The sequence below is a fragment of the Ornithorhynchus anatinus genome, chromosome 2 (assembly GCF_004115215.2).
Source record: "Ornithorhynchus anatinus isolate Pmale09 chromosome 2, mOrnAna1.pri.v4, whole genome shotgun sequence".
Classification (NCBI taxonomy): Eukaryota; Metazoa; Chordata; class Mammalia; order Monotremata; family Ornithorhynchidae; genus Ornithorhynchus; species Ornithorhynchus anatinus.
The window spans coordinates 169536471-169548674 of record NC_041729.1 but is presented as its reverse complement, the minus strand read 5'-3'; the positions used below and the strand labels follow the sequence as shown (position 1 = coordinate 169548674).

Sequence of the window (12204 nt, the reverse complement as noted above, 5' to 3'; positions counted from 1 at the left end):
GCGTCCCGTGAGAAGGGAATTATTCCCTCCTGCTTCCCGGCTGTTTCTGAGCACTGTCGGGTGGGGACCGAATCTGGTCAGAGCAGGGTGAGGGAAGGGACTGTGACTTCCAACTCTACAAATGCTCTCTAAGTGCTCGGTCCAGTGCTTCGCACATAATAGACTGTGAGCTCCTAAGGGCAGGGGTTGTGTCTACTAACCGTAGCTTACTCTCCAAGTGCTCGGTACAGTGCTCTGCACACAGTAGCTTGTAAAAGTAGCTTGTCTCCCCCAGTCAGACCGTAAGCCCTAAGCCGTAAGGGCAGGGACCGTCTCTATCTGTTACCGATTTGTCCATTCCAAGCGCTTAGTACAGTGCTCTGCACATAGTAAGTGCTCAGTAAATGCCATTGAATGAATGAATAAAAGCCTTGAAGGCACTAATTCTATTGTACTCTCCCAAGTGCTTAGTACAATGCCCTGCACACAGTGGACCGGAAGCTCCTCGAGGGCAAGTATCACTCTCCCCAGTGCTTAGCGCAGTGCTCTGAAGACAGGAAACTATGATCGTGAGAAGCAGCGTGGCTTAGTGGAAAGACCCCGGGCTTGGGAGTCAGAGGTGGTGGGTTCTAATCCCGGCTCTGCCACTTATCAGCTGGGCGATTTGGGGCAAGTCACTTCATTTCCCTGTGCCTCAGTGACCTTATCTGTAAAATGGGGATTAAGACTGTGAGCCCCACGTGGGACACCCTGATTACCCTGTATCTACCCCAGCGGTTTGAACAGTGCTTGGCACATAATAAGCGCTTAGCAAATACCATAATTATCTCCTTGTCAACAGGGATCATGGCTACTAACTCTATTGTAGTATCCCCAGGGCTTAGTGTTTGTTTTTTATTTAGTTTAATTTTTGGTTTTTTAATTTTTAATTATTGATTTTATTTTTTGTTTATAATATTTGTTAAATTCTTACTCTGTGCCAGGCAATATCCTAAGTGCTGGTGTAGATACAGTTTAATCAGTTGGATTCAGTCCCTGACCCACATGGGGCTCACACTCTTAATCCCCATTTTACGGGGGAGGTAACTGCGGCTCAGAAAAGTGAAGTGCCTTGCCCAAGGTCACACAGCAGACACGTGGAGGAGCTGGAATTAGAACCCAGGTCCTTCTGACTCCCATGCCCATGCTCCACACACTAGGCCACACTGATTCTCTTCATCCAGGAGTCTGCAAGCTCCTGGAGGGCACAGGTCATGTCTGCTAGCTAAGTTCCTGGTACAGTGCTCTGCACACAGTACGTATTCCATCGTTATCTGACAGCTCACCTCCTCCAGGAAGCCTTCCCAGACTGAACCCCTTTCCCTCTGCTCCTCCTCCCCTCCTCATTCCCCCTTCTCCCGCCCTCCGTTCTTTCCCCTTCCCCTCCCCTCAGCGCTGTGCATATTTGTATATATTATTTATTATTCTATTTATTTTAATGATGTGTATATATCTATGATTCTATTTATCTTGATGATATCTACATCAAACCATTTATTTTGTTTTGTTCTGTTTTGCTCTGCTGTCCATCTCCCCCATTTAGACTGTGAGCCCATCACTGGGCAGGGATTGTCTCTATCTGTTGCCGAATTGTACATTCCAAGAGCTTAGTACAGTGCTCTGCACATAGTAAGCGCTCAATAAATACGACCGAATGAAGGCTATTGCTCGCCCGATTGTTTGCATCGTGATGATCTTTTGCCATTTGCCAGTTCCTTCTGAGGCAACTATTTTCTTCTTCCTCACACGGCGATCATTTCTGTTGCACTGAGGAGACGGGCTGATCTAGGAAATCTGAGTGTTTCAGTCATCTAGGTCACAGCACATGACTGGAACGCACAGTTCCCCGCACTGCTTCATTCATGTTCACGGGGGAGGGGGATTTCATCATTCAGGCTAGGATTTTTTTTCCACGCCACTGTGTAATTAGGCAGAACCACTCAGGAAGCAGCATGGCCTAGTTGGAATAGCACGGGCCTGGGAGTCAGAGGACCTGGGTTCTAATCCCAGCTCCTCTACTTGTCTGCTCTGTGACCCTTAGGCAGGTCATTTCACTTCTCTGGGGCTCAGTTGCCTCATCCGTAAAATGAGGACTGGGATCCCCAAGTGAGACAGGGACTGTGTCCAATCCCATTTGCTTGTATCTACCCCAGTGCTTAGTACAGTGCCCGGCACATAGTGAGCACCTAACAAACGCCATCATTATTATTATTCTCTGGGCCTCAGTTTCCTCAACTGCAAAATGGGGACGACGCATCTGTTTTCCCTCCCTCCTTAGACTATGAGCCCACTGTGGGACAGGGACTGTGTAGATACATCTGTATCTACCCCAGCCCTTAGAACAGTGCTTGACGCATAGTAAGCGCTTAACAGATACCAAAAGCAAACAAAACTACCAAGTCAAGTCAGAAGATGAAGACAGCTAGACTGCACACTCCACGTGGGCTGAGAACCGGTCTGCCAACTCAGTTGTATTTTACTCACCCAATTACTTAGTACAGTGCTCTGCACATAGTAAGTGATCAATACCTTTGACTGATTGAATGATTTAAAAAAACAGATGAATAAAATCCATAAAAACCGAAAAAACCACTCTGTATCGTTCGAAGACCTCAGAATGGCTCATGTGATGACTCTTTAATCACCGTTCTATCTACCTAGTAAGAACGATGCATACGGTGTACGATGCATTCAATTATTCGGTAGGCCACCCAGTGAATATTCTATTTTCTACTTACCTTTGAGATTTTATACTAGATCTATCACAAGAGGGGTGGTTACTCTGTTTTTGAACAGCATCTCTATTTATTCGAAAAGGTGCACTGAAACCAATATTTGAATAAGAAGAATGAACACGTTGTCCAGAGTGTTATATCCCCTAAAATGATCACTTTTTCCATAATGGAGATAAAGGTGCTTAATTTTCTGGGGAGAGATTGGAGATTTGGTCCTGGCTGGATGAGTCAACTGGAGAATTCAGACTCCAGGAAGCAAGATGCTTCCGCTGAGGGCAAAAGATGGGACATAGCTGCCCTGCCGCCTGAAAGACGCAGAGAGGGCAAGACTGGCAAGGCGGGCACCAAGGAAAAGAGAAGAGGGAACCAGAGGAACTTGAGCTCTAGCCTAGTGGAAAGAGCCTGTACCTAGAATTAGAAGAACTGAGTTCTAATCCCACTGTTTTTAAAAAAAAAATGGGAAAGCGGCCTAGTGGATAGAGTTTGGACCTGGGAGTCAGAAGGATTTGGGTTTAATTCTCACCTCTGCCACTTGCCTACTGTGTAACCTTGGGCAAATTAATTTGTTCATTCATTCAATCGTATTTATTGAGTGCTTACCATGTACAGAGCACTGTACTAAGCATTTGGAAAGTACAATTTGACACCAGAGACAATCCCTACCCTACAATGGGCTCACAGTCTAGAAATGGGGAGCCAGACAACAGAACAAAGTAAAGCCAGTAGACAAGCATGAGTAGCCTCAATATAAATAAATAGAATTAAAGTCACTTCACTTCTCTGTGCCTCAGTTACCTCATCTATAAAATAGGCATTAAGACTGTGAGCCCCTCATGTGACAAGGACTATATCCAACCTGATTTGCTTGTTTTGATCCCAGTGCTTAGTAGAGTGTCTGGCACATAGTATGTGCCTAACAAATACCACCATTATTTTTTCCAACACTTAGAACAGTGTAGGGCCCGTAGTAAGTGCTTAAGAAATGCCAGTTATTATTATTATTATTCCAGGCACCGTACTAAGCACTGAGGTAGATTCAAGCTAATCAGTTTGGACACATCCCTGTCCTACATGGGCTCACAGTCATAATCCCAGACTCAGCCCCCTGCTTTTCCTCAGTTCCCCCTCCCCATCGCCCCTATTCGCTCCCCTTGATCTACCCGGCCCCTTAGCGCTTGTATATCTATATACATATACATATATATATATATTTCTATTTATTTATATTGATGCTATTGATGCCTGTTTACTTGTTTTGATGTCTTGTCTCCCCGCTTCTAGACTGTAAGGGCAGGGATTGTCTCTCTTTATTGCCGAATTGTACTTTCCGAGCACTTAGTACAGTGCTCCGCACACAGGAAGCGATCGATAAATGCGATTGAATGAGCGAATGAATATCCCCAATTTTAGAGATGAGGTAACTGAGGCCCAGAGAAGAGAAGTTGCTTGTCCAAGGTGATCCAGCAGACAAGGGGAGGAGCTAGGATTAGAAACCAGAGCCTTCTGACTTCCAGGCCCAGGCTCTTTCCACTAGGCCTTGTTTGTTTAATACGTTAAGAATCCTGGTAAGAAGACCAGTAGTCTTTTAATATTAATAATAATAATAATGTTGGTATTTATTAAGCGCTCACTATGTGCAGAGCACTGTTCTAAGCGCTGGGGTAGATACAGGGTCATCAGGTTGTCCCACGTGAGGCTCACAGTTTTCATCCCTATTTTACAGATGAGGTAACTGAGGCACAGAGAAGTGAAGTGACTTGCTCACAGTCACACAGCTGACAAGTGGCAGAGCTGGGATTCGAACTCCCAAGCCCGGGCTCTTTCCACTGAGCGACGCTGCTTCTCCTATAGAATAATTTTGGTATTTGTTAAGCGCTTACTATGTGCCAAGCACTGTTCTAAGCTCTGGGTAGATACGAGGTAATCAGGTTGTCCCATGTGGGGTTCACAGTCAATCCCCATTTTCCAGATGAGGCAACTGAGGCACAGAGAAGTGAAGTGACTTGCCCAAAGTCACACAGCCGGTAAGTGGTGGAGCCGGGATTAGAACCCACGACCTCTGACTCCCAAGCCCGGGCTCTGAATGAGCTCAATTCATTTAGTACCTTCTCTGACGATCTCAAATGTCAGCGACAGCCGGGGTTGATGTGTAGGCGTCTCTGCTCCTTCAGAAAGGTGCAGGAAACCCAGTCCTCTTTGCTGACACACCTGAACACCCTCAGTGGACTCAGTTACCTTCCACCCCATCAATTTTCACCTCATCATAATCGATCAGTGGTATTTACTGGGTGCTTACTGTGTGCAGAGCACGTACTAAGTAAGGATGTCACATTGAGTGTGGCAGTTTACTGTGACACTGTAATAAATATAATAATAATAATAATGTCGGTATTTGTTAAGCACTTAAAACGCAGCACTGTTCTAAGCACTGGGGGAGATACGGGGTCATCAGGTTGTCCCACGTGAGGCTCACAATGAATCCCCATTTTACAGATGAGGTAACTGAGGCACAGAGAATTAAGTGACTTGCCCACAGTCACAGAGCTGACAAGTGGCAGAGCCGGGCTTCGAACCCATGACCTCTGACTCCCAAGCCTGGGCTCTTTCCACTGAGCTATGCTGGAAACCATAATTACGGTATTTAAGTGCTTACTATTTGCCAAGCACTGTTCTAAGTGCTGGGGTAGATACGAGGTAATCAGATTGTCCCACCTGGGGCTAACACTCTTAATCCCCATTTTATAGTCATTCAATCGTATCTATTGAGGGCTTACTGTGTGCAGAGCACTGTACTAAGCGCTGAGGCACAGAGAAGTTAAGTGGCTTGCCCAAGGTCGCACAGCACACAAGCGGCGGAGCTGGGATTAGAAACCACGTCCTCTGACTCCCAAACCCATGCTCCTTCCACTAAGCCACGGGCGCTTAGTACAGTGCTCTGCACATAGTAAGCACTCAATAAATACGATTGAATGAATGAACTGGCCTTTCCAGATACACACACACACACACTTCCCCGAGAACAATATCAAAATCTGGGGGAAACTAAACCAAGACCTGAAACCCAAATCTCTCTGAACTAAATCAGACGATCGATCGGGAATCTCTCTCCTGAGGATCTTTGGTGGTTAACTGTTATGGGCTGGGAAGGGGTCTCCTAACTCTGTTGCACCGCTTGGGAGTCAGAGGTCATGGGTTCGAATGCGGACTCTGCCACTTGTCAGCTGTGTGACTGTGGGCAAGTCACTTAACTTCTCTGTGCCTCAGTTACCTCATCTGTAGAACGGGATTAAAACTGTGAGCCCCACGTGGGACAACCTGATCACCCTGTATCTACCCCAGCGCTTAGAACAGTGCTCTGCACATAGTAAGCGCTTAACAAATACCAACTTTAAGTGTTCAGTCCAGTGCTTCGCACACAGTAAGGGCTCAAAGAAGACCCCTGATGGATTGATGGATTACCGAGCACCACCTTTCCCTCTGTTCCTCCTCCCCTCCCCTTCCCTCCCTCCCACCCTCTGCTCTTCCTCCTTCCCCTCCCCTCAGCCCTGTGCTTATTTGTACATATTATTTATTGCCCTATTTATTTTGTTAATGAGGTGTATATCTCCTTGATTCTATTTATCTTGATGATGATGTTTTGTTTTGTTCTGTTTTGCTTTGCTGTCTGTCTCTCCCGATTAGACTGTGAGCCCGATAGTGGGCAGGGATTGTCTCTATCTGTTGCCGAATTGTACATTCCAAGCGCTTAGTACAGTGCTCTGCACATGGTAAGCGCTCAATAAATACTATCGAATGAAATGAATGAAAAGTAAGGGCTTCTTTTCAGTTCTCAGTGTGGGCTGAATCAAGGATTCTGGAGAAGGAAGAAGCGGAACTGACCAGCAGAGGGCAGTGCGGACCCGTGGAAAGGCGGGATGATAATAATAATAATAATACTGATAATAATATGGTACTTGTTAAGAGCTTAGAGAAGCAGCGTGGCTCAGTGGAAAGAGGCCGGGCTTAGGAGTCAGAGGTCATGGGTTCTAATTCCGGCTCTGCCACTTGTCAGCTGTGTGATTTTGGGCGAGTCACTTCCCTTCTCGGTGCCTCAGTGACCTCATCTGGAAAATGGGGATTAAGACTGTGAGCCTCACATGGAGCAACCTGATTACCCTGTATCTACCTCAGCGCTTAGTGCTTGGCACATAGTAAGCGTTAAACAAATACCAACAGTATTATGCGCCAGGCAGTGTAATGAGCTCTGGGGTGGACACAGGCAAATCAAGTTGGACACAGTCCCTGTCCCATGTGGGGCTCACAGTCTCAATCCCCTTTTTTCAGATGAGGGAACTGAGGCCCAGAGAAGAGAAGTGTCTCGCCCAAAGTCACGGAGCAGACAAGTGGTGGCGTCGGGATTAGAACCCATGACCTTCTGACTCCCAGGTCCAGGCTCTTGCCACTGACCAACAGGGGTATTGCAGGCCCGAAAGATAGCGGGAGAGGGCTGCAGGGTTCAGTTTGCAATTCCATCATTATCATTATTTTTAATCGCATTTATTGACTGCTTACTGTGTGCAAAGCACTGTACTAAGCAGTTGGGAATAACATCAAACACATTCCTTGCCCATATCTACCTGAGTCTCAAGAAGCGGGTCCCGAGGGGGCGGCGAGAAAGCTCCCCGGATTAGTCAGACTCAGGAGGCCCCAAACATCTTGTGCTTCTGATGAGCAGAATTAATTAATTCATTCAATCAATCGTATTTATTGAGCGCTTACTGTGTGTAGAGCACTGTACTAAGCGCTTGGAAAGTACAGTTCAGCTACGGATAGAGACGATCCCTACTCAACAACCGGCTCATAGTCTAGAAGGGGGAGACGGACAACAAAACAAAACGAGTTCCATCGGCCAGAGGCTAAACGGGTCTGGCTTTTCCAACTGCGTGTCCCCGGAAAACTCCAAGCCTACAGCCCCCTCCCTCCACGTGGCTGGGGCTTGATCCACAGCTTTTTGGTCGCCAAACCCTTAAATTACACGCAATTTTGCCGTACTTTTTTTTTTCTTTGACTATGGGTGCGCACAGCCTAAAGGGAAATAAATCCTGCTGGTATTTTTTTGTTTGCTTGGCTTTGGGGCGATGTTTGGGGCATTTCTTAAGCTCTTACTAAGTGCCAGGCCCCGTACTAAGCATTTGGGTGGATGCAAAATAAGCAGGTCAATCAAAGTCCCTATATCCACGCATGGGGCACAGCAGTCTAAGTAGGAGGAAGTAGGATTTACAGGTGAGGAAACCGAGGCACACAGAAGTGAAGTGCAGAAGAAGAAGCGGTGTGGTCTAGTGGATAGAGCGAGGGCCTTGGAGGCTGAAGGACCTGGGTGTTCATCCTGGCTCTGCCACTTGTCTGCTGTGTGACTTTGGGCAAGTTGCTTCGCTTCTCTGTGCCTCATTTAACTCATCCGCCAAGCGGTGATTGAGACTGTGAGCCCCATGTTGGAGAGAGACTGTCCAACCTGACGACTTCCCCAACCCTCAGTTCGGTGCCTGGCGCATCCATTCATTCCATCGGATTTACTGAGCGCTTACTACGGGCAGAGCACTGTACTAGGAGCTTGGAATGTACAATTCGGCAACAGATAGAGAAAATCCCTGCCCAACGACGGGCTCGTGGTCTAAACGGGGCGGGGGGTAAGCACTTAACAGATACCACTGGAAAAAAAAAAAAAAATCATTTGCCCAAAGTCACACATCAGGCAAGTGGTGGAGCTGGGATTAGAAGCCAGGTCCTCTGACTTCCCAGCCAGGGCTGTTTCCACTGGGCCACACTACAAGGAGAAGCAGCGGGGCTCAGTGGAAAGAGCTTGGGCTTGGGAGTCAGAGGTCACGGGTTCTAATCCTGGCTCTGTCGCTTGTCAGCTCTGTGGCCCTGGGCAAGTCACCTCACTTCTCTGTGCCTCAGTTACCGCATCTGTAAAATGGGGGTTGAAGACTGTGAGCCTCACGTGGGACAACCTGATTACCTTGTTCCTAACCCAGTGTTTAGATCAGTGCTTGGCACATAGTAAGCACTTAACAAATACCAACATTATTATTACCTTTCACTAGGCCACACTGGGCTGCTTGAGAGAAGAAGCAGGCTTAGAGGATAGAGCACAGGCCTGGGAGTCAGAAGGGCCTGGGTTCCAATCCCTAATCCTGGCAAATAACAACTACGTAACCAATACTATAAACAACACACAAACACACTGCCCGCTTGGGGTGGCTCAGGGGGAGTCATGCAAGGTGGCAGAGATGGGTACAAGACTACCTAGTTATGGCTCTTCTAGCCCATGACAATTTGCTTCTATTCATTACAACTAGATGCAATGACTGTGGTATTTGTTAAGTGCTTACTATAAAATAAAAATGGTGGTATTTGTTGAGCGCTTACTATGTGCAAAGCACTGTTCTAAGCGCTGGGGGATACAAGGTGATCAGTTGACCCAGATGGGGCTCACAGTTTTAATCCCCATTTTACAGATGAGGTAATTGAGGCACAGAGAAGTTAAATGACTTGCCCAAAGTCACACGGCTGGCAAGCGGCGGAGCTCACTATGTGCCAGGCGCTGTTCTAAGCATTAGGGTAGATGCAAATCTGTCACGTTGGACACAGCCCCTATCCCACATGGGACTCCCAGCCTTAATCCCCATTTGACAGATGAGGCAACTGAGGCCCAGAGTTGCCCAAGGTCATAGGGCAGACAAGTGGCAGAAATGGGATTAGAAACCAGCTTCTTCTGACTTCCAGATCTTGGCTCTATCCACTAGGCCACGTGGAAGCTTACTGGGGGCAGAGAACGTGTCTGTTATATTGTTAATTTACACTCTCCCAAGTGCTTAGTACAGCGCTCTCCACACAGTAAGCGCTCAATAAATACGATCGACGACGGGCTCACCGACAGCTTCTCTGTGCAAGCACCATCTCCCCCACACACCCACACATATATGCATATATCATATATAATATCATAGATCATTACACACAAGAGAAGCAGCGTGGCTTAGTGGAAAGAGCACGGGTTAGGGAGTCAGGGGATGTGGGTTCTAATCCCAGTTCCACCCCCTGCTGCTGTGTGACATTGGGCAAGATACTTAACTTCTCTGGGCCTGTTACTCATCTGTAAACTGAGGATTAAGACTGTGAACCCCATGTGGGACAAACTGATAACCTTGTATCTACCCCGGCACTTAGAACAGTGTTTGGCACATAGTAGCGTTTAACAAATACCATCATTATTTTTATCAATGTACAGACCAATAGGTTCAATTGACTATATATGTGTAAATATTAATGCTACGCACATTTGGGTGTGAATGTGCATATACGTAGGTGTATATTTGTGAGTGTGTGTATGTGTGGGCACCCGGCAGCTCAGCGGGGGAGGCACCACGCGACTGGCCCTCCTCCCCGGTCGGTCTCGGAGGGAACTGGATGGTCCCCAGACAAACATCGCTCTCGGTCCCTCCGTCCACCGCAGGACAGAGCCGCTCTCCGACCCCGTTGGCGATCCTTTCTGGTGTCCGTGGCCCCTCCCGGGACCCCTAATAATAATAATAATGTCGGTATTTGTTAAGCGCTGACTATGTGCAGAGCACTGTTCTAAGCGCTGGGGTAGATACAGGGTGACCAGGTTGTCCCACGTGAGGCTCACAGTTAATCCCCGTTTTACAGATGAGGTAACTGAGGCACAGAGAAGTTAAGTGACTTGCCCACGGTCACACAGCTGACAAGCGGCGGAGCCGGGATTCGAACCCCTAGCAGCGTGGGGCTTCGGCCCCCGACCTCGGGTCGCCGCCAGCCTCCACACTCCCCGGCCCCGCCTGTCCTCACGGCCTGTCGAGACTTCCCTTACCCGATCCGGCCCAGGGAAGGGCTTTGGCTCTCAAACTCCCACCCAGTCCGGCTGAGGTTAGACCCCTCCGCTATCGAACTCCCGCCCAGTCTCGCCAAGGAAGAACTTCGGCTTTCCAATATCCGTCCAGTCCCGACGAGGGAGGCCCGTCGGTTCTTGAGCCCATCGGTTCTCGAGCTCCCTCGGGGTCAGGACGAGGGAGGCCCTTCGGTTCTCAAACTGCCTCCCGGTCCGGACAAGGAGGAACTCTGGACCTCAAACTCCCACCCAGTCCGGACGAGGGAGGCCCCTCGGTTCTGGAGCTCCCTCAGGGTCCGGGCCAAGGCCACCTGATGTGCGGTGGGCGTGGGGGACGGGGGTCAGGGGCAGGTCCCGGGCCGGGCCGGGCCGGGCTCTCTGACCTGACAGAAGAAGGCCCTTCGTGGGCTTTGATGCTGGCGCTGCGGTCTCTCCTCACGGGGGCCGGCTCCAGGGTGGGCAGGCCCGTGGCCGACGTCGTCGTGGTCCACGTGGACGAGACGCGCCTCAGCAGCCCCGGCGGGAGACTCTTCCTCAGGCGCTGCATGGGGAGAGAGAGCATCCCCCCCCCGGGATCGGTGAGCACGACATTCATCCCCCTTCACGCTGCTAGCCGCGTCATCGGTGTCATCAACGGTCCATCCAACCATCCATTCACCGAGCGCTTACCGTGTGCGGAGCACTGGACGGGGAGTGCGAGATTCATCTCCTTTCAGTGTTATGGACATCGTCGTCAATCAATCCACTGTACTGACTGAGCGCTTACTACGTGCAGAGCCCAGAACGGTGAGTGCAGAATTGACTGCCCTTCACAGTGGTATTATCATCATCAATCTATCCATCGATCGTATTCACTGAGCGCTTACTGTGTGCAGAGCACTGGACAGGGAGTGCGAGATTCATTTCCTTTCACCGTGTTATGAGCATCATCCTCGATCGATCGATCGATCGTACTGACTGAGCGCTTACTGTGTGCACAGCCCAGAACGGTGAGCGCAGAATTTATTGCCCTTCACAGTGGTATTATCACCATCAGTCTATCGATCGATCGTATTCACTGAGCGCTTACTGTGTGCGGAGCACTTGTCAGTGAGCACGGGATTTATTACAGTTCATAGCGGTATCGTCACCGTCATCATCAATCTTGCGCTCGATCAAATTCACTGAGCGCTTACTATGTGCGGGGCACTGGACGGTGAGCATGGGATTTATTACCGTTCACAGTGGTATCATTATCACCATCAATCAATTGTATTTATTGAGCGCTTACTAGGTGCGGAGCACTGGACTAAGCACTTGGAAGAGGACAATACGGCAGGGTTGATGGACACATTTCCTGCCCCCAGTGAGCTTTCATCATCGATGGCATTTTTTGAGCACTTACTGAGTGCAGGGCACTGTGCTAAGCGCTTGGGAGAGAAGCATTTGAGAAGCAGTGTGGTTTAGTGGAAAGAGCCCCGGCTTGGGAGTCAGAGGTTGTGGGTTCTAATCCTGATTCTGCCACTTAGCTGTGTGACTTTGGGCAAGTCACTGAACTTCTCTGTGACTCAATTACCTCTTCCG

At 48.8% G+C, this 12204-nt stretch overlaps 1 protein-coding gene across 3 annotated transcripts in view; it reads right to left on the bottom strand.

The window, feature by feature from the left end:
• PDE3A (phosphodiesterase 3A) overlaps positions 1 to 12204 on the bottom strand; it is a 298794-nt gene that overhangs the window by 78377 nt on the left and 208213 nt on the right. For all 3 annotated transcript variants that reach the window (XM_029052392.1, XM_029052378.2, XM_029052387.2), the window contains exon 4: positions 11025 to 11182. In XM_029052392.1, coding sequence (XP_028908225.1) covers positions 11025 to 11182 — 158 coding nt within the window. The remainder of the gene's footprint in view (positions 1 to 11024; positions 11183 to 12204) is intronic.